This window comes from Mesitornis unicolor, unplaced genomic scaffold (genome assembly GCF_000695765.1).
Source record: "Mesitornis unicolor isolate BGI_N332 unplaced genomic scaffold, ASM69576v1 scaffold21532, whole genome shotgun sequence".
NCBI classification, from domain to species: Eukaryota; Metazoa; Chordata; class Aves; order Mesitornithiformes; family Mesitornithidae; genus Mesitornis; species Mesitornis unicolor.
Window position 1 is genome coordinate 25128 of NW_010167456.1, and position 25559 is coordinate 50686.

At 37.5% G+C, this 25559-nt stretch overlaps 1 protein-coding gene across 3 annotated transcripts; it reads right to left on the reverse strand.

Moving 5' to 3' along the window:
- Window positions 1-326: 326 nt before the first annotated feature.
- On the reverse strand, window positions 327-21440 carry HSPA4L (heat shock 70kDa protein 4-like). Of its 3 annotated transcripts, XM_010178708.1 has the most exons (19): window positions 21389-21439; window positions 19784-19924; window positions 18155-18277; window positions 16602-16701; window positions 14665-14798; window positions 13524-13768; window positions 13363-13439; window positions 12027-12178; window positions 11419-11525; window positions 10886-11019; window positions 9497-9699; window positions 8025-8072; window positions 6801-6902; window positions 6156-6293; window positions 5166-5291; window positions 3925-4032; window positions 2714-2833; window positions 2025-2186; window positions 327-1583 (listed from the first exon to the last, which is right to left on the reverse strand). In XM_010178708.1, the coding sequence occupies exons 2-19, from the start codon at window positions 19808-19810 to the stop codon at window positions 1389-1391; spliced, it is 2301 nt and encodes a 766-aa protein (XP_010177010.1). In that variant the 5' UTR covers window positions 19811-19924; window positions 21389-21439; the 3' UTR covers window positions 327-1388. The 3 variants fall into 3 exon arrangements, with proteins under 3 accessions (XP_010177010.1, XP_010177008.1, XP_010177011.1); XM_010178706.1 differs by lacking the exon at window positions 8025-8072 and having other exon boundaries at window positions 21389-21440; XM_010178709.1 differs by lacking the exons at window positions 6801-6902; window positions 8025-8072.
- Window positions 21441-25559: the final 4119 nt, after the last annotated feature.

A 25559-nucleotide genomic window follows, 5' to 3' on the forward strand; every position in this document is an offset into this window, starting at 1 on the left:
AATGCATTTCTGCAATGGAGTTCAAGTCATTCAAGTGTTACATTACAACTCAGCCTCTCGTGCTTACTTGAGCAAGAAACCTCTTTTCAAAGTTAAGAGTAGCCAGTTCCTCTGCTGGCAACAGAAGAGTTATTTAAAGTCAAAAGAAAAGTGGCTTGCTCTGCCACATGCTACAGTACCTCTGTGACTGACAGAGGCATTCAGAATATAAAAACAGATTGGACCATGACAATGTCTAAGATGCTTCAAAGAAGAGAGTGTCTCAACTGTGTGATACACTATAGACACATTCAATCAAGTGACCAAATATTAACTGGTAAACTATGCAAGTTCATCAGGTATATTCCATCTTTGGGATAATAATATCCAGTTTGTAAGCTCTTTTGTTTAGATACTTGACCAAAGGGCTTATGTGCAGAGTACCAAGGCTTAAATAAGCTCTCAGTATATCTTTCAAGTTTGCCAGAAACAGTATTTAAGCAACCTGAAAAGCAGGGTGCTAATATCCAGCTTGCACAGCACCATTTCTGTTGTTTCTTCCTCCCCAGCATAAGATGTGATCAAGATGCAGATTTTGTTCAAAATAAGTGAAAATAGTAACATGTGCAAGACAACATTTTCAAGGAAAAGCTATGCACCAGTCCTCATATATTCTACCGCTTCATACTGTTATCATTAGCATCATCCTATCATAAGCAAGTATGTTATGTACAGCAGTGTGCACTGAGACCATCCACTTCATTTCAGCACTTGGCAGAGCCATTATGCTAGCATTTTTTAACTAGGATTGTTAGTGGTATGGGAATCTAAAAAATGTTTAGGCCTGTATTATTCTGTTCATATGAAAAAGATAGTACAATTCTCATGGTACATCAACAAGATGGACTAGTATGCCAACTAACCTCTATTTTAATATTTAAATTATAACAATACAATAACTAGAAAAGGTCAGTGCTTCAAGTGACAAGTCTTGCCACTTCAATTCCAATATTTTTCCGAAATAAAGACGCAATTAGATCTACACTTGAGCATCAGTAGTGCAATACAGTATCCTTTCCTGAATAAAAGGAGCTGAGGTTTATCCACAATAAAAGCTTTAAATAAGGTAGATTGTTGCCATTTATATATCAATTCTGTATGTTTGATATAAAATATATTGGGAAAGCTTAAACTGACGTATACAATCTACATTTGGCTAAAGCTCCACATAAGCAGCATCAGTGGAAATGAACATCAGAGGTGTACTTGATATAAAACACTTTCAAAACTACTCAGCAACAAACAACAGAAGGTTAGCTAAGAATAACTGAACATCTGAGGCGTGTACCAGACAAAAAGAATGGACCCTGTGGTTACTTGCACTATTTTAATTAAGAGAAATGCAAGATTTAGTCCACTTCCATCTCTCCAGGTGGTTTGGTCTGCTGAGAATTGTCCTTCGCTGGTTCAGGTTTTGTTTCAGTACCGCTCTGTCCATTCACTGGTCCATTGTGTTCACCATTAGCTTTTGACTGCCCATCATTGGGAGGTTCTATCTTCGGTTTAGGCTTGTATATAATAGGATTACAGAAGCTATCCAATTCCTAGTTGTAACAGAAGGGAGAGAACAAGCTCATTTGGTGGCACAGTAATTGCATTCAACTAGAATGTCCCAAATTTGTTTCAGGTTCATAATGACCTGAAATTTAGTTTTCAAGGACTAGGACTTTTCAATTCTACGAAGTCTAGAAAGGTAAAATAAAACCTTTCACTACCTAAACAGCTTCTGAACTGCTAAAAGCCTATATGGTAATCTAGCAAGCCTGGTGCTGTAACTAAAGGTACTTGAAAAAGGGTTATTCAGAGGTACTGCTGTAAATCAAGAGCCAGAACTGAACACTGTTAAAACTGCTGCTCTCTGTATGGATCTTTTCATAGCTTTAGAATCTCTGCAGGTGTAATATTGTAGCTTAATACAGAGCGCAAAAATCTTGTTAAAGAAAAACTAGCTTGAATGCAACATGTACAAGGACCTTTTTTCTTACCTTAGATTTTGTCAATATTTCTGCCACTTTGACAACTGGATCCTGAGTTAGGCTTAGTTTGTTCTGGGCATTCATTTTGCTGTTCAACCAATTCATAGCCTCACTAATGTATTTTTCAACTTTTTCCATCTCAGCAGGATCTAGGTGATCGTATTTTTCATCCTACAGAGAGGTATTTTATCAGTTAATAAATGCTTCTCACTCGATTAAGAATTTCACAGACATCATAAACAGATTAACATTGCTACAACCCACTAGGAAGGCTTTAACAAGCGTTTAGTATGAAGAATGTAGAACAAGACAGAACATTACTTTCAGACATTTGAAATTTTTATCTTAAGTGCACACTGCTGAAGCAACTTAGTAATGAAGTTGCAAGAAAAAGAAAAGGCTGATTTACTGCAGTTTAAGTAACCCCAACAGTCCTGTAAGTTACTGAAACACTGGTAACAGCCATTACTTGAGATACCCATTTCAAGAGGTACAAGTCACCACAAAAAAAGACGACTAAATGTAATTCCTGTCCTCATAAATAAACCATTTTTGCTCGCAGTCCAGAACAGTTTTAGAAGTTCTCAGGAGCAGAAGCACAACAGACAATCTTACAGAATTTATTTTTAAACACGAAAAAATCTACAGCCAAACTAAAACACCTATAATAGTTTATTTCCTAAATAACTTGCTTCTACCTTATTTTTGTATGCTTCTACTGCTTTCATAAGGAGCTGAATCTTTTTTCCCAGTTCATTTAAAACTTTCGGTCTCTCTTCATGTTCCATGTATCTTTCCTGAATAGGCTGTCCAAATTTCTGGAAACATAAGCACAAAGATCTTACAATACAAGTTACCTTTAGTCAGGTTCAAGACTAAAACATGGCACTGGAAGGAAAGCTGCCTTTAATGCCTTTTCTCACCCATTCAAGAGTTTAATCTTTGCATTTGGCTTTAGTGCAACAAAAAAAGCCCAGAAGTTTAAACACAAGAGTAGTGCTCTGCCCTTATCAGGCACAGCGTTTTGCAATTACTTTCAGCAAACAGAGCATCTGAGACAATGCATGTGGAAAAAAACCAGGACAGGATTTACATGGATAGTTTAAAATTAAAGTAGTTCACCTGGAAACTAGTTTTATCCATTGTCTGTTTTTCCCTTCTCTTGAATACTGGTATCGGGGCAAGACAGCAGTTGCCAGGATCTGCACTGCTGTTTCCATCAGTTATCCCTCCCACAAAGGAAACATGACTTGAGAGAAAACAGTTGGAACCCCAGAGCTAGAGACTTGAAACTGATTACAGACTGAATATGCAGTCATTCATCAGCATTCACATCATCCCATGAGATTTTTAAAGTTTCAAGTATGTTAGGATTGTCATTACTGATCATATGATACTGTGGAAGCTACTGTTAAACCACTCTCCAGCCTTTATCATTAGAAATTAGACCAAAAATTCAGTTTTATGATACAGCTATACAAGGCCACTGAAAACAGTGAAACCAGAACATCTATTCTAGAGTATAATTCTGAATGCCTGGTAAAGCAGTCAAAGCACTCAAAAGCCTCTTTCAGGCTGGAAGAGGCCCGACAGGAAACTCTCACAGCAGTTAATTTTACTGTCACTAGTGACAGTCTGCTTCATTTTGACTGTTTTCCAACTAGAAGCACAACTGACATTGAAACAAACTGTATTTTCAGTTCTAAATATTATGTTCATTTCATAACTAAACCACATCCAGATACAACCAGATGTCCATACCCAAAAGTTAATGGATTTACAAAATTCACATAAGGGCATGCACATACACATCCCTCATTAAAAGAGCTTTGCTTACTTTGTATTTATACAAATGCCCCCACCTCCAAACACATACACCATTTCTCTAGAAAGTAACTTAAAACCTTACTCTTAATTCCTGAAGCTTATCCATGTATACTTGTTTTGGTTGGTCCTCTCCATCTTCATAAAGCCAGTTTTCTGTGTCCTCCAACATCAAGGTCAGCTTGTTTGAATCCTATGAAGTAAGTTAGGGATACTCTAGTTCAGAAGAGAACGTGACAAATGAGATTTCTCCCCACAACACAAATCCTGTTTGAAGTCAGTTTAAAACGTTCCAAGTGATAGTGAAGGAAAACTATAATTAAGAGACTTCAAAGCCAAGACTTTACAGAATGATGAGAGGCAGGACAGCCCTACTGATCTGGTTTGCAGGTAAAGTTTACGGGAGTTACATAGCTTCAGGACCGAGATTCACATGCACCTCTTCGTAACATTCTTGCATCTTCTCCTTACATGGAAAGTTCTGCTTCTTGGGTTCTCAAATAGCAGAACAGAAATTTGGACAACTATATATAAAGTTAAGTTAAAATTTTTAGTTATACTCTGTTGGCTATAAACAAACATTATATCTTTAGCTATTTAGAAATAAAGAACTTATCTATCCCCTTCATTTATGTAAGAGATTGTTTTGAAATTGGTATGGGAAAGGCAGCATCACACCCTTGAGTTTATACTGGGAGGGCATCTAAGTGTGTTGCTGGGTTGATGACCAGGTAAACCAGACACCAGACCTTAAAACTTGCTGCTGGACATTTGTTTGAACAACTAGTTGCTTGTACGCCAGCCACTTATTTAGAGGGCTGTTAGAGAAATTATTATGGGACAAGCGTTCTTTTAATACTGCTTTTGCAAAAGCCCAGTATACAGCTTTCTTCATCACCTTTTACCTGGACTTCAAAAGCATACTGAGATCAAAATACTTTTAAGTGGGGAAACAATCACGTTTCTAAGCTAATGAAACTGGACAATTAAGACAAAGCCGCAGACACGCCATTTCTGCTGATTTTCATTTTGTTCCTACTCACTCACACAGGTGATCTGTCTACTACCCCCACCACAGGGCTTTTCTGCCCACATCTGGAATCTTTCCTTGCTGCTGAGAAACTTCTCAGCACAGAACTCCGCGTGCTTGCATGCCAAATGCCACATGTACATACATACAGCCTAGACTTCACTTCTGTGAAGTTAATCCATTTCATATTCCAAAACAAGGCCAAGAGATTCCTGCAGCCTCTGGATAATATGCACTCAAAACTTACAAATACAAAGGATCTTTACCAACAGCTGAAACACATAGGTAAGTCTTACTTCCTCAGTGATGAATTTCTCAAAGACTCCACACAGTTTGTCTCTGAAGTCATAAACATACTCTTCAACAGCATTCTTAGCATCATTTCTTTCTTTCTCAAGCTTGTCTTGCATCATCATCTTCCCCTAGGATGAAGAAAAGTATTTAAAACTAAAAGCATTTTAAAAGTTAAACTTCAGCAGTACTCCACAGAACTTAGCAGAAGCCTCCTAATTCACAATTACCAGTTAACTTATAGAAAGGTGAAAATTTTATCTTCACAGCAAGCAGAACTGGAATGGGGAAAAAAATGAATTCATGTTTGGAAGGTGTTTGGCAACTGCTTCAGTGTAAATGAATCAGATTATCAATTATCATCTGACCACCACAGACAGGACTAGAATTAAAGAGAAATCTTGACTGCAGTTTGGAAGTACTAAAAATGATTCTGCCGTACAAAAAATATTTCATATTCTTCAGACTGACCATATCTTTCAGGGAAGAGCTTATGCCATTAGGATCTTCACAAACATGATGCCTAGAAAATTCAGAAAGGATCCTCTGAAAGGTAGGTTTACTACATGTTGTAATACTTTCCTGCTGATGTAGGACTAGAAGAGCAAAAATGCAATATAACTAAGGATACAGCTTCTGTAAAGCACCAGAAATGTGCAAGTGCTACTCTTGACCAGTATCAGGTTGATCAGTAACAACTGTAGTTCCTGTAACATACTGTGCAGCTTTACTGGTAATCTTAGGCATTTCCTGCCTAAGAAAGAAATGGATACTTCAGATAATGACAGGCTAATAGATGAAACTGATGGGATCTGGGTAGTTAAGTCTAGTGAAACAGATTAATTTCACCAAAAAACCAACCTAAACAAAGCCCCTTATAATTAAGGACAAGCCCCTAAGGAATTCTAAATTAGGTAATAGGTTTATGGTTGCAAATACTTTCTGTATAATAATTTACAGTGACATTAGAGTGGTCATTTGTTCATGTTGCTTACCTCATTTTCTATATAGCAATTGATAAGATCTTGTCCCAGTTGTCTATAGAGGCTTGCTTGTATAGGAAGGTCAATACTCTTCACTTTTGCTTTAGCCTTTGGCTGGGTTGGATGATCTTGCTTGTCTCCAGAAGCAGCCTATAAAGAGATTTACACTATTAAACTTTCAAGAATATAAACATTACTACGTTTATGCTCAAAAAGGAGAGATAAACTAGTATAACAGCTACAAGTTAACCATATGTAAATTAAACACCTAATTATTCCTCTGTTATTCAGAATCACTATTACCTTAGTTTTGAACCAAACTGGTGGAATTTAACTTCCTAAAACAATTGTGAAGAGCTGTTGAAAAAACGTTTCAAGAGTGAAAGGCACTGCATACTCTTCTTCGTGTTTCCTAAGATTCTCAGAAGTCCATCTTCACTATAAAACTGTTATTTAAACAAACTTATTTCAAAGTCTGATTATCAACATAGTATACGATTAAAAGTGCTAAGGGAAGATTTCTAACTTAACTATTCCAATATGGCTGTACTCCTCCAAATACAGTCTAACTAGTAAGATTAAGGACTTTGAGAATACTGGGCAAAAAAAGTCTAAGGGAAGCAACATTATATTTCTTTATCAATACTGAATACAAACTTTTGTTTCAGCTCCTGCATTTTCAGCTTCCTCATCTGCTTGGTTCTGTTGTTCAGCTTGACTTTTCTGAACACCTTCATCTTGATCAACCTGCATTTTATCCTAGAAAGAGAGTTACGTAACTAAACACATAGGTTTGCTGTACAATTTAAGACTGACATTAATTACAGTACATCACAGATAGCATGGACTTTAGACTCAATCTTAAGAATTTGATTCACCATGTTTAAACAGGCATTTTGATATAGTATTTGTATCCATAGATTTCTCAAATTAAATGAGGATTCTATTCTGCCTGTTCCTTCTGAAGTAATTATGACGCTGCAGTCTGTCCCGTTACAGCATTGCACTAAGCTCTGTGAATACGCCTTTAATATGTACAAGATGTATGCAAAGAGCATTCTAGAAACACACCACCAACACAGGCAGTAACAACAGGTTCTCTATGGAACAGCCAGAACTTCAACATTATAGCATTTTTCACCTCAACTTTAAAAGTTTGTAACCCAAAGCAGGAGTAATTTAGTCATCATAATTGCTACCTGCATCTGTCTCAAAAAATCATGAAAACTACTTTCTCTAGTAGCCTCTTGGAGCACATTACCAACTGCTTTCCCTTCCTGCCCTCCAAAATTAGAGAGTTTCACTTAAATTTATCTGTAGTTAACCTATGCCTTTTTCTAAATTTAAGGATCTTAAAAACATCACTAATTGCTAGTGCTGATTACTTGATTTAGTTTTGGTAGCACAATTACTTGTTATCATTACAAAGCTTTTAACAACATAGTAATGGGTAAGTCTACACTTTTCAGAATGACTACTACTTGGTTATCCAGAGCATCAATAAATAATGAGCTGTAGCTGAGGTCTGAAAGGTGTAAGATTACTTTCATTACAAGGAATTAAGATTCCTGGATTCACAAGTGTAAAATGTAAAATAATTTACTGTTAGTTCTGCAAACTACAAGAAAAAGTATCTAAGGATTTCAAACTCTAGCACAGGTGCAATGTCAATTGACTTAGGAAGTTTGTAATTATGAAAGTTGAAAACAACTACAGGCTACTTTTACCAGATTTATGTTTTGTCACTTCAGAGCAGGAAAAAAAAAAACATCCTCATTTGCTGTTCTTACTGTTCACACAGAAAAGGCAACAACTGGAAGGAACTGTTTTGCCTACATAAAAAAGTTAGAGGGGGGGAAATAATACACATACACCACAAACCTCCTCCTCAGAGTCGAGGGTATCATCCTCAGTAATGAAAGGTAATTGCTGACAAGCACCATTGCAAAACAGAAGATGTGTTAGGTTCATGAAAGTACTACACACTGAAAGCCTGAGGATGGAAGTGGTTAATCCTGTACTGAACAGTGTACTAACTGCAGTAACCCCCACATGCAGTAGTCCTATTTCACTAAAATGCCCACTATATAACTTCTAACCATTTTTCACTTTTATACAAATGCCAGATACAGAACACTTGTCCACAAAGAACTGCATCATGTTTGGCATTTCAAATACACTAAAATTCCTACAAAACAGTATGACATTTAGAGAGTTGCTTATATAAATGATGTAATAATGCTAATTGTGTAACCACTTGCTCTAATTCCTGTTGCATATTGAACTAAAGTGGGAAAAGCTGCTAAGGACAAATTTTAAGATATAGTGACAGGAAATACATTCACCCCTTCCTCTAAATAAAGCTGCAGAGCATTTGCTCCATAAGGAAATCCTCCCTCAGTATGTCTGACAGCCTGTGAGACTGGTCACTCTGCAGCAGTTTGCAGTCTCAGGAGAGCAGGAGTGTGAAGCAGCAGCTTGCCCACTGTTTCATCCTCTTTTTCTCTCCACTATAATTTATCTCCTCTGTGATCTGTCATATAACCAAAATCCCCAGCTGCAGAAAGGCACAAGCAAAAAAGAAAGGTTGCTGAGGTCATTGCTGGTGTGCTGTTCCTGGCTGCAATGGCTCCCTGGAACCCAGTCCTCAGTATTAGTGTCACATGTAACAGCTGCATCTCACTACTCAGTCATCTACTTCTGGTATACAGTGCGCTATCAAGAAAGTTGATCTTCCTTGCACTACAATGAGAGAACTGATGGGTAGAATACTGTGAGCTCGCACTGAAGAGCTATAGTGCTTTAATACACTGGCCAGAAATGACATAAGGAAGTCTAAAATGTTAATTTCTCAGTATTAATGACAAAGCTGTTGCTTATTAATTTCCAATAATTTTCCCCTATGGGTTTACAAACTAGATTGTAAGAACCACCAGTACTGACATACAGAAAGAAGTGCCTTAGTGGAAAATGTTTAAGAAGAACAAGTTTTCCCTAAGGTATATTTTTGACTCAATGAAAATGTAGTACTTGAGGAAAACCAAACCTTTAGAATTAATTTCTAAACAGATCTCATTAAATACGTTGCCATTTGATAGCAACACCAGATAATGCTAAGACTAGTAGAGAGACAAACAATTAAAAAAATAATTTCTCAAATTTTTTTGTTGCTTTCTTAGTGCCATATCACCAGTACTTTACTAATAAACAAAGAAATATGTTACAAAACTGAAGAAATAATTTAAGAGTGGAGAAGCAGTAACTGTCAAACACTTAACACTATGATTTAATCTCCAATTGTTGCAAGAGAGCCTATTATTACAAGGAGTGTAGATATTTACAAGTTTACATACCAGCTCATCATCTCTGCCTTGGTTCTTGCTTGATGATTCAGTGTCCATAGGTGTGTCATTGTGATCTCCCTCAATGTTCTGCTTCTCTATTATAGAAGCATTAGCCACACTGAAAAGGCCATGAATGTTGACACGCACTTTAACTTTCACTTTGGAATTGTCGCCGTCATGTTGGGGACCAACATTTTGAATAGTGAAACGCCCTTGAAAAAACAATGATGGTTTTAATTGTTGTTCTAAAACAATAGCGAGAGGGAAAAAAAAGAAACAAAACACATTCCCTTCAAGGGTGTTAATTTTAATAGCAACTTTATGCAGTCGAAATCAACTATTTGGAAGCTTCCTACTTAGCTGTTAGTTGTACAATGTACGCTGCAGCTAGAGAAACTAAAACCTGCTCCAAATTATCATCAGTTAACTGATAACTAACAAGATGTTTTTACTTCATCTGTATTTCATAAAAATTCAAGATAACACTTTATTATGTGTTATATTTCTCTGTTGCCTTCTCTAACCATCACAGTCAAGAAATGACTGATTAATCTCAAATAGTTTCTTTTATCCATGGAACTCAAGCTTCCCCCCTGAAAAATAGAAAGTTAACAAAAATAAAATATTCTATTTGAATTTGGTAATGAACAGCAGTTATGAACACTTGTGGAAGCAGTGAGGTTTTATTTTAAAACTTGTTGGAAATTTGAGTGTAAATTATGCAGACTGTGCACATGTAAAGGAGAATGTTCTTTCCTACAGATGACAGACTTCTTGCATAAACAGCTAAATAGCTGTCTAAACAGCACCAAGTTTGTATCCGATTCATAAATCGGTAAACAAAAGTGTGACCTAAACCTGAGAAGTCTACTAATAACTGCAAGTAAGGTAGTATGAGGTACCAGGAAGCCTACTCATACCATCTAATGTGTTAAGACTACTGCAGATGCTTACATTCAGGAAATGCCTATCTTGTATGTTCTCACAGTAACAGAAAAAGATATGACAGATACCTGTCTGGACAGGTAACTGTCCAGTGCTAACAGCTCCTTTGATCCAATGTCTTTGAAAAACTCAGGCTAGCAGGCACATAAAATCCTTATCCATTTTATAGAGGTTGAAAGAACCAGACAATAGAGCACTGAACTCTTTGTACCTACTTTTTATTAAGTGGACAGTGAAGACAGATAGAAAACAAAATTTCTAGTAACTGCCAAAAGAAGCTTTTGATACTGTTTGATCAGTGCTTCTAAACCAAGATTGCTCTGAGCCTTCATAAAGAACCTAGGCATTTTTAGAACCTAGGAAACATGGAAGTAACATGTCTTAAAAATAGAGAAGCATTTCTCTCATTATCAACAGGAGTTGATTACAGGGTTTTTATTCACATGTTCTTACCTATTCTGGAATCAGGATAAGGCACGTCATGTGGATGGGTATAGTAAGCTTCTAGGTCAAAAGGCTCTTTCTTGTGAAAAGTAATTACTTTTGAGAATGGAGCAGCATGGTTCTTACTGAAGACTTCACATTCTCTAAAGTGGTAAAATAATAAGATTAAACCACTGAGCATAACAACAGATAATCAAAATCAAGGTACGTTCATGATCAATAGCTGTGCTAACCAAGCAGCTAGCTAATTTAGTTTAAGTCAGTCTGTGATAAGTGTTGCAGGTTGAAGGCCTACAGGTTTCAAAGCTGGACTGCGCACTCTGTGTCACATTTCTCAAATCAGGCAACTTCACACAAACTTTTTAATTAAATGGACTTAAGTATTAAACAGTAATTGGAAATCAAGAGGTACAATGTAAAAAAAAAATTAACTGTTTGAGTAGATGACAGCTTCAAAGCCTGAGGCCTGGTCTTTCCCATAGCTCAACATTTTTCTTTATGTACACATACAAACAATTTTTATTAGGTATTGTGCAACTTACCCTGTTCCTTCTTCGTAAGATGATTTCCACCTTAATGTTACAGAATAAGGAACAACATCCGTGATGGAAAATTCACGCACTTTAAAAGCTGGGGAAAGAATTGCACACTAGAAAACAAAAACCAATGTTTTATTATATCCATGTAGTAAATAAATAGTAAATACAATAAATAATACCTGAGTGCAAAAAGGCTACAATTCATATAGGTCACATGGAGGTCCTGTCTATCACAAGACTTTTTAACAGAAACTTCCTATGCTTAGTAGAAAGTTAAACTAAAAGACTTAATTAAGGTAATAATAATAAAATGCTACTTCCCTAGTGATTATCAGTAAAGACACCCAGGAAAGCTTTCAAATGATTACACAGAAGAGGAACACTGCCTTCTGGGTTATCAAATTTAACAGGTCTCTAACAAGACCATCCTTTAAACATGACACAGCAGCAAATTACCAAATATAATACAATAATTTCTGACATGGGCACCGTCACCAACTGTTTAAAGAGCAAGTAAGACTCTTTATCTTGTACCTTTTGCTTTTGGTTAGTCTCGTTTCATTAGTACATAGAGTTAAAGAAGCAATAAAGTTTAATTTCAACAACTATACCTGCAAGGCACAGCCTCTTGCAACAGCTTCATCAGCATTTAGTGTAGTGCTTATTTCTTTACAGAAATAGTTAGAGATCTGTTCCTTCACCGCTGGAATTCTAGTAGCCCCACCTACTATTTCTATACTGTAGATATCTTCACGCTGAAGTTCTAGAAAAGAGAGTGTATGGCCTTAAGTTATCATAAAGATATTAAAAAGCTGTCTTTGGACAACCAGAAAAGAGTTCACTTATTATCTAGACACTGTGACAAGCATCAACTATATTATTCAGTGGCCAACATGATCTTCAGAACTAGCTTTGTCATGATATGCACTGTTCAAAATCTTTGTCCCTTCTGTAGGCTACAAAGTTTTCTAGTTGCATAATCCTGGAAAATGCAGAAGCCAAACATCAGTGAGGACAGCTGTTCTTTAGAGCGTGTTGTCCATATGCATCTCCTTTCTAGAGTGCGAAAACTCAAGTGCGTGTAACTGGGTTTTCTTTGCCAGCCCTGCAATACAGTATCTCACCCCTCCCAAACAAGAACAAAATGAAACCTAAATGTACCTCATTTTCTGTTTTGTTTAAATTTGGTTACCAAGAAAGAAAAGCAAAGCCTTAACTAAAAATATATATAATAAATATTAGACTGCGCTCACAGGGTAACTTTTACATTCCGGATTCAAGAAACAACTGTCAGTCCTTGAACAGTTCTGCCCAGCAGTTTTTCAGGTTCTTACTTCCTGTATTAGTTATCTAGCTAAGTCACAAGATAAACAGAATTTTCCCCTTTCTTTTAGTTGAAGATGCTAAGAAGATGTAATTAGGGGTAAAAGCTTTTCCTGTGAAAGTCTAATTCTCTCCTTTATACTACATTAGGGAAAAAAAAAATAATAAAGTTGCTATTTGCACATGCTTCAGATAGTTTATTCTAAGAATTTACTGCCAAGTTCTCAGGTCAGTGAGGGCATGTATGTAGCACACATGGAACAGGCTGGCCAGACAGTTGCAGTAAAGAATAAGTTTTTCCCACCATAGTTTTGGTTTGGTTGTTTCGTTTTCTAAAAAATAAAATCGTCTTTCAGAGCACCAACCTTTTCCATTAGAGGGTGAATGAGGGTCAATAAACCAGGGTTGCAGAGTGATATGTGCACTAAATGAGGCAGGGATGGGATCATGCATACATGACAAGCATATGAATGGAACTTACATTTAACTTTTCAGTACTTAGCTTTGCAATTCTAATAAATACAAAAATATATTAAAAAAGTAATCATTAAAGAGATCTAGGATAACTACATTACTAGTTACTTTCTTGAACCAAAAGTAGTACCTAAATCAAGTCCTACTTACTAGCTTGATCCATGGCTGCTCTTAAAGGAGGTTCCACTCTGGACAGAAGGGCAGCACACAACTGCTCAAACTGAGCTCTGTGGGAACATGGAAAGTTTCACATTACACAGCAGCTTAGAGACCACACTTGACTGCACTTCAGTGAGAATAATGCACGGTACCTGTTCATCTTACTGGAGACATCGAGGTCATTCATGAAGCACTCAATATTGAGTGGAAGGTCAGAAGCATTTGCACTCATAAGCTTCTTCAGTTTTTCACATTCCTGATACAATCGTAGCAATGCTCGGGGATTCTCTTTTACATTCAGTTTGTATTTTGTCTTAAATTCTTCAGAGAAGTAGTCTACCAAAGCCTCATCAAAATTCCTACCACCTAAGAAAGGGTCAAAGGTAGTAGCTAAGACCTGCACAAAAGTGAAAGAACAGATGTTAAGTTATCAATGCTTGTTTAGATATAGGAATAGTTTTCATGCCGACACTAGAATACCTTTAAAAACACATTTGATACAGGAACATTATGGTTTTCTCACCATCTTCTATGCCAGATAGAACTTAAAAAAAAATTATAGCTTCTGCCCTCCCCAAATAAAATACTACCGCATCTACCATGCTATTTTCTACTATCCTGCAGCCCCTTCTCAGTTTACTAACTTACTAAAGAAAAGGCAGGCTAGGATGGCTATTTTGTCATGCTATTACTAGCTCTGTATCATTTACTCACAACAGAAAAGCCTGCTATCATCTTCCAAATTACTTCAGATGACTACACTTTGTTACCAAGGGCAACTTCACAAAAACTTCCAACCATCAGTAGCTCAAAGACAAAAATCTCACAACTAGAAGTGAAGACCGTGCAGTTTTACTTCATATCCTATTGAATTTACATTTTGAACTATCATGGGTGGCAGAAAAAAAAAATCATAGCACAATTCAAAGTAGTTCCACAGTTTCCCATAGATAAATCAGCTGCACAACTACAATGCCTATGAGACTACCAGGAAAGGCAAATATTTCAGTCATCGCATGACTGTGCAATACGCTTAACTGTCAAGTACTTTTCAAAAATCTCTCAGGAATACTTCCATTTCTCCATTTTATGAAAATTAATTTGCCAAAATAGCAAAAAAAATATGATTTTCTTGTATTCTACATTACAAAAATATTAGCTATAGACATTTATTTAAAACAACAAAAAAAAACCCCACAAACAAAACACACTTTCCACAGAAGAGCATTTTGAGTATATTTCAATGAAATACTTCGGGAATATGGGATTTTAGTGTATGACTTTAAAGATTACCTTCAGTTTTCCCTTATTAAAAGCACAGATTGAAACCTGATATGCAGAATGCCCCATATCTACAAAGACCACATTTCTTGGCTTCTCTTCCAAGGCCGGCAGATCCTGCTTGTATATTCCATAGGCCAGTGCAACTGCAAAACACCAACCCATGGAAGTTAAGGGAAAGCTGCACACAACTGTAAAGCATGCATTAAAAGCACTACTGGAATACACACACTACTTACATTTACTCTTTCTAAACACCTCCATTACTCAGACCAAGTAGAACACAGGGTCAAAAAGGTCGCAAGTTTTAGACCATTATGAGTTGCCACATTATTTTCATTTTTTCCACTGTCTGACTGAAGTTTTACTAGTAAATTACTTCATGTTCATTCTGTATGACCTAACATCTCTTTCTAACATCTGCATGCTGTGCACCTCCGAAGCAGTGAAGTCAGTAGCATATGCACCATAATAAATTTAAATTTTCAGATCCAGAATTTCAGAATGGTTTTGCTTTTGTTTGAGAGTTATTGTTCATGCACAAAACAGCTCATCACAAAGAAAATTAACATGCTGAAAACACATTTTTCACTGTGAACAGAGGAAACAGATGTCAAGTGAGGGTTTAATCCTACTAAAACATCACCTTGTACTTTACTTCTGCTTGCATCCAGACTAACATTGTGACGTGTGAAATTTCACATATTCAGTCTTATGCCTTCACCTCTCCTTTGAAATGCCTTACTTTCAATATTTTCTAGCTCAGTTTTGCAAAACTGAGGTATGCTCAAGAGAAAAAAAAATGTTTTAAAAACTGTTTTGTAAGAATTTAAGATTTCAATATAGCAATAATTTGGAAAGTTGGTTGAGACTTTATAAAAGCAAAAATAATTTAAATGAATACTCTGGTTTAAACTGCTCCAACTTCAGTTCCCATTAGGTGTAACATTTTTATATTCTAGCCTAGAATTCACCAAAACCAGAGGAGGGCAGGACACAAGTTACTTTATAGGAACAACAGTTGTGCTAATGCTACAATTGACAGCATTGCCACAAGTTTAAACTGTCCTTCTTGTGCAGACTTATGCTTGACTTGATTTAGATATTCTGAAGAGTCAAACAGTTCATTTCTAAACATGATCAGCAAGCCTGCTTTCAGAAGAAATTCCACTAAAATGCAGTTTGTATAGAAGCAGCTTTTAAAGCATGTATATGAAAGTTAAAATCTTTGGATTATACATTTTGAAGTTTTCCTTCAAGGTATTTAATTTCAAGTAAGTATTAGCTTATGATAAAAAAAATAATTCACTAATGCTTCCATGAGATTTATTTTTACTCACACACACATGTCTTTCAGTAAGCCAGAAAGAAAATTCTGTTACATCACTATTTTATCAAACTGTGGAAAGCCAAGCTGTTATTAATGGCTAGCTGTAAATAAGATAAAAGAGATATGAGATCTCGAAGTGCATTGCAGAGCAAAAGCATGGGAAATATGCTTTAAAAACACCCCACTACACACCTATGTTAAATAATATATTGACTGTAGGTCCCATCTGATAATTCAGTACTACACTATTGTTTCATACAACTGAGAATTCAGGTCAGGTGCATACCCCAGCTGGATTATTAAGAGATTCTGAAGCGAGCTCAGGCCTTTGCTACAGCTGCTGTAGCTCCACGGTACAGCAAAGTTAAGCAGAGATAGCAGCTCCATTTCAGCAGCAGAGCAGCTATTTTCTAGTGGCACCATACTCAAGTTAGCAAACCCAAACTCACATCACCCTGCTGACACAGTTGCTGTGTTTCCAGTTCCCAAGCTGAACTGGGTAGTCCTAGCCTGAATCACTTTTTCCCCAAGCTCCTAATTGTGTAACAGGAGTATGTCATCACTCTCACAGATTCAATAGTCTGAATGGTTAGGAAAAAAAAGCATTGCTGCCATTTACCTGCTGTAGTTTCATTCATCAGCTTCAGACAATTTAATCCTGCGATCTGTGCAGCTGCCATTACAGATCTTCTCTCTGCATCAGTGAAGAAACTGGGTACCTGTTTCCAAAAATTATAGTATATTATGAAATAGGGACTTTGATTTGAAAAGTTGAACTTGCACATTAAGCAACCCTATAAATTTCAATACCACAAGAAACTGTTCTAAACTAACCTCAGATTAATAAGGCAGTCTGAATAAGACAGCTAGGTAATTCGTTTCAGTGCACATTTTAATTACAAAGGATGACAAAAATGAAGTGATATTGATGAGTTGTGTTTTAAACAAAGTAAATTCAAGCACCAAAAAAATGAAAACATTTTCTGTCTTCTGACAAGTCTTTGATCTTAAAATCATTACTAGTTTCTGAAAACATTTGTACAGCACACAGTCAACACAATAAATATCCACACACAGCCCCAAAACAAGTTACTGCAAGAGTACTACAGTGATGCTGGAACTAAAATTAATGCTGAATTACGTGTTACAACTGAATCTGCATCCATTTTTCAGTTATCACCTCTACCACAGCGCCAGCCTACAGTGCATTACAATATTCAGTTCCTCCAAAAATAACCAAAGCACAATCACAGCCCATTTTGAAACGGCTGCAATCAGCTGCCATATCTTCAACTTCAGTGTCTATTTTGTGAGCTACCATTGCTGTGTATTACCCAGGATCCTTGTTTGCGTGGGAGGTGTTCTCTGTCAGTGTCTTTGGTATACCGTAAGGAAGCAAGGAAAAAGATCAAAGTGGATTTCTAACAGCTAAAGTACACAGCTTTCCAGTGCCCACGTGTCTGACAGAGGGGATAACCCCAATATTTCATGCCCAGACTTCTCACCAGAGCAAGAGCAGAAGTGAAGCAGTAAACAAAGAATGTGAAAAGCAGATGTTTAAGACTTCATATCAGGAACAAAACCTCTTTTTTCAAGCTCCCTCTCTCTCCCCACCCCATGCATGAGAAAACTAGCTAAAAAAAAAATAAATCACACAACACAAATAAATCAGCCAGGTAAAAAAGACCTTTTCAAACAAACACAGGTAGTTTCGAGCTTTTTAAAATTGGCAGTATAACCCTCAGAGCCATAGAGGTCAGACAACTCTCAGCTACACAACAACTCAACAACATTCAAACGTGTAACAAGAAAGAAATTAAACATGAATTTGGGAAGGTTCTCTGGAACCGAGGAAGATAATAGAACTGTTCCCATTTGTAACAGGAACTGCAGTAATCAGGATTACTGTACATAGCACTTTGAGATAGCAAGTCTGGATCAGTTTAAGAAGTATGTTCTCTCTGAAAACACTCTTGATTTAACAAATTTTCCATCCTCTCACATGATTACAAAGGTATCCCCAGTTAAAAAAACACTGTAATAAATGGCCTTTTTTCTTTTGAGGATGCGATTTCTGTTACTTGTCTCTTACCATTGCACAACAACATAAATGGTACTAGCTTACATAAAGTTATCTACAGAAAGAAGTGCAATAAATACATTACAACTTACTGAAATCACACAGTCTGCCACTGGTTTCTTCAAAGCACTTTCTGAAGTCTCTTTAAGTTTCGCCAATAACATTCCTGTAATCTGTTCAACTGCAAAGAGTCTCTCTTCATCCAGGTACCTCACCTGAAACAGAGAATTGCATTTCTCTAGAGAGAAGTTGAGACAGTTTATTAAAGTGTGCTGCTTGGACATTTTTTGCAACTTTGAGTAATGAGACCCAAGTTTAACACCAGACCCTAGACACAAATAACTCTCCGTATCAATTGATGTTATGGATTTGTGCTACCTACACTAAATCAAAACAGTTCAGTTTAGCTGAAAGTTGTTTTGTGGGCACTGTTAACATCTGAGTTATCTGAAGGGGCTATTTACAATGCTACAATATTTTTTGTTGCATTTTTTTTAATTAAAACCCAAAACCAACAGAAGATGCGTAATACACATAGAATCACATTTGCACTAACATGAGCTAAAAATAAAGATTTTTGGTGCAAGCCCAAGGAACATCTGCTTCCTGCAGGCATGTGAAGTGGAAAAGGGGCAAATAAGGCAATTCAAACAGTCCTGCCCTGCTTGGGAAACACATCTGAATCTTCAGCCTTCATGTGAGGTTCTGTGTCCTGAATTCCTGACAGGCTGCCATCTCTCTAGCAATCCCAAACACTCCTGTGCAGGGAAGCCCAGAAAGATGAACAGCAGCTGTATTCGCAATGGCAATTAAGTGTGATATGAGCAGGTACACAGAACAAAAGAAACTCACTTTGTGTGGCGCAAAGCCCCACCACAAAGCAACTCAAAGTGCATTAAGTGAGGATGATTGGGAGATATGCTTCAGAATTGCACTCCTGATCCAAATAAAAATGCTAGAAAACAAGACATTCAGAGACTGAAGCCAGAACACCTGAACTTTGAGAAGAGCAGTTTCTATCCATTCAGTTTAGAAGCAAAATAAAAATAGTTCAGATTCTATCTTCAGAGCATTACCTTGTTTTCCTGAAACTTGGTCTCTGCATGTCTGTAAGACCTAAAGTCCAATGAGACTAATCATCACACATTGTAATTATATGTATTTGAAGGTAAATCTAGTAAGGTAAGATGAAAAGCTACCGATGTGACTTTTGATGAGAAACCTCCACGGACATCTCTGAGAAAGTACAATACTTGAGCAGATGTTACAGGAAGGGACAAAATGTTCTTTAGCTCTTGGTAACAGCAGATTTATTACACAGTCAGCTTTACTCAAGGTGAATGAACCATTTTTGGGGTGAGAGCAATTAACATTTTATAGCATACTTGTATGGGAGACAATGCAATACCTTTTTTACACTATTACTACAAGATACGAGTATGTAATACGGAGCAAGTACTCTAGATCTCTCTGAACATTTAAAGAAGTGAATGAATTACAGGAGAAATGAGAAACAAACTGTGCTAAGGAAGTCTCTATGAAAAATAAAAGGTGTTACTGTACCTGTTATTAGCAAAAATAACTTTCTTTTCAAAACGGGCATGAATGTATTTAGAGTTTCCTAAAGGATAGTAAGTCAATTCAAGTAGGAAGTTAAATGACAAAGGTCCAAAGTGCTCATCTGTAGCATGAAAGATTTTCTGCACAAAGCTCTAACTCACCTTTACTCCTACAGAACCATTCGGCATCTTATGGAGTTCATAGGGAAGTTTGGCCCTTTCAGCTTGTATGTAAGGATCTTCAAATGCTCTTCCATGCAGTTTTTTGAAGCCATGTAATGTATTTTTTACATTTGTGACAATCTGTGGAAAAGAGATTTTATTTCTAATGGCTAATGACATACAGATTACAAAAGACGATCCAGAAAGGAACTCTTATGTTGAGCTTAACGCATGTATTGAAGACTTGTGTCAAGCCCCACACATTCACTGGAAAACAGAGGGTGGCAAGAAAGAAAGAAACATTAATTTCCTAATCTGTGGTCTCCATTAAAAAAATCATATTTACTTCCTCTTTAACATCCATTAGCTTGCTGCCATCAATTTTCACTGCTACTTTGTTTTAGAGGAGCTTTCTGATGCAGCATGCAATATTTGAGATATTACATATGGTTACAATGGCTGTCTGAAGGAACTAGGGAAGTTATTAACTACATAAACCTTAAAAAAGCTTCAAATTAACACACTGTGCTTCCTTTAAAGTTCTCCTCTAATTCAGACCCCATCTGAATGTAAAGCCTCCCCACACCTATTCTCTCACCAGTGTTTCAACCTAATTATTTAAGGATGAACTTCTGAGTCAAGAAAGGACCAGAACAGTCTTTCCCAACCTTAATGGTTCTATGATTGGGTAATCTTCTTCAAGAGAGACTAGTCTGGTTTACCAGTCTAAGTACCAAACTTCATAGCTGGGCAAAGTACCAACAGGACACATTCTCACCCACAAAGTTCAGCGGTTGCACTCAGAGCAGTGTACAGTTTCCCAGAATGAAAGTGATACAGCTTGTGCATATACTGACTGCTCACAGTACTACCAGTGAGCTCTATTACCTGAACATCTGCCAGGCAAAGCATCAAGTTAAGTTCCCAATCACCTGTACTCTACACCAAGGGGAAGGAAGTCCTCTTCTCAGCATGCTAACATGATGCATGAATGCAAAGAAAGATGGTAATACCCAATCTATTTTGAATTTGTAGATTCACACTGACTATTATTAATTTTTTAGTGTTTACCTTCCAAAGGAAAGTTTTCCTAGGTTGCAAGTGAATTTACGGAGGGTTAGAGAAATTTTACTTCTCTTCAAAGTCCCAAATTAGGACAGTAAATCTTTAAAATGCATTAATTTTACATTTAAGCAACAACCAGTATCTATACCAAACTTTCAATGTTCAACTTGGTTTCCAACTTTCCTAAGCACAGTATTCCTCCTCACTCCCCATGGGGATTTAATTATGAACTCTATTCTTGCTGTCATGAGTAGGCAAAGAAAAAAAGTCATACTGGGAAAGAAACAAGGTTTGCTGTTTCTTCCCATTTTACTCTGAATGACAAAACGATGCAGAAATATTGTTTCCATTTTAATACAGGAAATATACTGTATTATACTGTATACTTGAAGCAGTACTATTACTGTGAAATGTGCAATTACTGTAGAAGATTCACTTTAAAAATATGAGAAAAATATCAGGTTTATTCATTATTTTTCTTTCCACAGTTCAACAAGAGACAAGTCAGGTGAGTAATATAGCGGGTTTTGATCCATTTACCTGGCTCTTTGCTGCATTCCCAATGGCCCGGGTCTTGGATCCTAAAGATATACATGCTCTAAGTGAAAAAACAAAAAAAGTCAATAAGCTTTAAAAGAAAAATGTTGTACAATATTTCTATGGCACTTCAAAACACCCACAAAAACTAAAGCAGCAGAACATGGATGTGGTATTTAACAGCAAGCATTATTGCGTGAAGCACCAGAACTTGCAGTAGAATTCTAGTCATTTTGTGCTTTGCAAATTAGTTTAGAAACTGCAAACAATCAATTGTTTTCATTTCAATTACATTTAAGGAATTCTTTAAAAATCTAATGTGTCCTACAGATCTTATCACAAAGGTAAGGAATTAATAGCTACATCTGGGTCACAGCTAATAACCAAAGAACCCTATGACATTTAATATAAAAACATGAACTTAACCTGTCAGGTTTTCCTGACTCACCTACCCTGAAGTCTGATAGTACCAAGCACATGCCATAAGCTGCACTAATCATAAGCTAACAATCGGAAAAAACATCTGAGCCCGAGGAGTTGAACAGCCCAGATCTACAAAGAGTTGGGCACTTCCTGCAACTGAGTACTATGAGGCACACACTGCGAACAGGCAAAGGGGGAGATGTCTGGGAACAGCCCCCAAGCACCAAGGGCTGGAGAAGCTCCAGAGCAGCCAACGGCCCCCTGCAGCTTGGTTGCCCCTAAGCACCCCTCTCAGCCTCACCTCCACCTCCAGCAAAGGCTGTCCCAGGTGCCCAGCCACCATTTGGCCATCAGACTACTGCCTTCAGAAATTTTTTATTTTTGGAAGTTACTATCACCACACTTTTGCGTTACAGATTTGAAATAGACCTCTTTCCCCAAAAGGAAACCGATCTGGCTAAAACCATTCAGCAGTAAATAGCAGATACAACCCAGATTCCCTAAGGTTCAAATTTAGTTGTTTAGTGACTGCATAAAGGTCACTATAATAGATTGCTTCCTGCCTCCTCTCCAACGTCACAACAATGAGGGCACTGTATGTAATCTGGTGGTATTATCTAGCAACCTCTTCTGCTATATCACCACACTAAACACACAAAACCTTTTCCAGATTTAACTGCTGCAAAAAGACAATGCATTGCCCTACATTTCCAGATACGTAGTTCAGATTTTGCAAACGGCTTTTATATTTTTTTATGTTGCTTAACACTACAGCTCCCAATTATATTTTGTAGCAATTAAGAAGAGTCAGAAAAAAGGACAACTTATAAAGTGTGCAAATGGTTTACAAGGTATTTATTTTGTGAATAATGGTTACAACATGCTAATGCTATTATATCACACTCTTTCAGTGTCAGAATTTGACTCTGTTGACAGCACACACCTTCCCTATTCAGAGCATGAAGCACCGTCAGAAGCTACCTAGCCCATTAGAGTTGTTGCCATGGTTTACTTCATTTACTCTGTTCCAGCTGAAGGGGATGGATGGTTTCTCTCCCTTGGCTGGGAAACAGAGTTGTCAAGAAATAAAATGTGCTCTCTTTGGCTCTAAACACTTCAGCTGTATCCAAGACAGCCCTTTAGGAAGCACATCCATCATAAGGATACTAGTCCAACAACTAAACTGCCTCCTTCACCACCACCCTCAGCTCACTTCGAAGTGAGACTTTGAGCAGCACACTTTTCTAAAGGTAGCAACTCTGTTCACCAGAACGACATTTCAATCTTCTCCCGGCATTGTTTTGAATGTGTTACCTCATGGTTTTAATTACAGTTTATGATTATACTAATTACACATGGTCTGAAAAAAGCTACTAAAAATTCACGAGTTATCAACAACCAACTGTTTTTCCACAAAACCACAGTGCTGAAGCACAGCACTTAAAGGGCCATTTGCCATGAGTTCAGCACACCAGGCTCACCAGAAATGCGTAAAACAAACTTGCTAGAGGTCCCAGTTCAGAAAAAGCGAGTGCCAGTTAACACCCAAAGAGACATTAAGGCCAAATGCCTTGAGAAATACCAGCTCTACTGAAATAGATGGCTTAATGGCAGAATCTTTTACCTCTTTTTTCCAAAATACCTGTGTTAAAGCTTCAAAGGCGATGCACATTTTACAAATGTTAACAATCTCATGCCTTAGATTACAACATGCAGGTTTGAGGCAAACAATATTCACAAAGGATCACCTGAATATGTTAACTGGGACACTGGATTAATGACTTAAGAGTGCAGTATTAAACTGTGGTAACACGTATCTTCCCTAAGTCTACGCTGTCTGTAGCACAGCAGAATGCCTACACTAACACGGTACTTTTTACAGTATTGCACAGGTATCTGAACCAGCTCCAAAACAAGAAGCTGGCTGAACTAATTAGCCTTGCCCAGAAAGAGCAATTAGCCTTGGAGAGCACAGCCAGGTCTGTCCTATCTCTAGGACCTAACCCAGTATCTTTACATGGCTTAGTAACAACACACTGCATGAAAGTGCACTAGCTTGTCCTGAGCCAGTTTAGATATTTTCATAGTACACTACATAGACACAACAAACATTAACAATTGGTAATTCTGGGAGTAGGTCCCAAGTATCTGGGACATACCCAAACAATGTTAACTATTAGCTAACTTCAAGTATCTGAGTGACATAAGCACCTCTATAGAGGCATATAGAGTTCATTTACTGTGATGCTATGTGCAACAAGCAGCACAGCAGAAAAGTTTTGAGTGACTTAAGTGCTTAAATCACTCAAATCCTGTCTGAAGTAAGGTTTATTTATTATTACAAGCTTTCATAACAATAATAAACCTGTTACATTTCTATTTACTTTTCTGGTTTGCCTCAAGACAATAGCATTAGAAAGTTCCTAATGTTCTGCATTACATTTTGGAGAAAAAAAAAAGCCAGAAAAAACAGTCACTTTAAGCTAACTACTGCCTCTAAGTATCTGCACTCAAGATGCTATCTTGCTAAGTGTGCTTTAAACCCCTTTCATAATCACTTTGCAAGTGTCTTGAAAGTACTGTTACTCAGACATTAATATGAAAAATACTCAAAGCAGGGAAACCTAGTGAAGTCTACCTGCAAAGAATGCACTTCAAGAACAGCTAAGAACTGGAAGCACTCTTCATCATGAGGAAGGAAACTGTGGCTGTCTGAGAATTCCTCTGGCAACAATTTTAGAGGGGTCCTTGCACAGAATCTGAAAGGTCCCAAATTCTCATAAAATGTGTACAAGGAGAATGTCTTCTTGAAAGCTTATGTAAGGAAGTATATTTTTCTAAGTAGTAAGAAGAATTTTAAAGAGTATCCTCACAAATACAGAGTATGGATTTTAGCACTCAACTTCTTTGTACTTTTAAAACAACTTTTTAGAAAGCAAAACAAAACCTACATTTCTCCGAGATCAAAAAGCCACGCTAAAGTTATGGCCTCACATTGGAGAAACAGCTTTCTGCTGTTAGCTGTAAGTTCGTTATACAGAAGAAAGCACCAATCCAAAGCTCAATTTTTGTGAGTATTACACGAATTCCTGATTCTTCCTTGAAAATTACACACAGATGGAGCTCTAAAAAACCTAGATGCATCCCATAGAAACAGAAGAGAAAAACCTCCACCTACTCTTGCGTATCCCATCATCACGGACGTTGCCCACTGCCCCCCCACTTGCTTGCAAGACCTCGGTATTCCATGGCCAGCGGCTGCAGCGCGGTGCAAGCGGGAACAGGTTTAGGAAGAGGGAACTCCTCGCACCACTTCCCTGTCTCCCTGGTGAATCAACGTCCTCCTCCTCCTCTCCCCCAGTCTCACTACCACTCCATCATAACGTTGTTAATGAAATCGCTTCAAGCCCTAGCAACCGTCCTAGAGTTGGGGAAACACACGCACTTAACCGAGATTTTCGCTACGCACAACGAACTGCTACAAAGACAAGAAAAAAAAAAATCCATTGTGTTTTAAAAACCGTGTGGCATCTCCAGCACCGCGCGGTGTTTCAAGGACACAGAAGAGTCAAAAGCTGAGGACGTGGGAGGGTGTTCCTCGGCTCGCCTCCTGCACCAACTTCAGCATTTCTGCGTCTACCCAAAACACGTTTCGTGTAACCGAGACAGGGGCACTCGCCCGGCAAGAGCGGCCGCTCACAGCTCCTGAATGACTGCGAGGCCTCGGCGCCGGCCGGCATGGCCCCGCTTC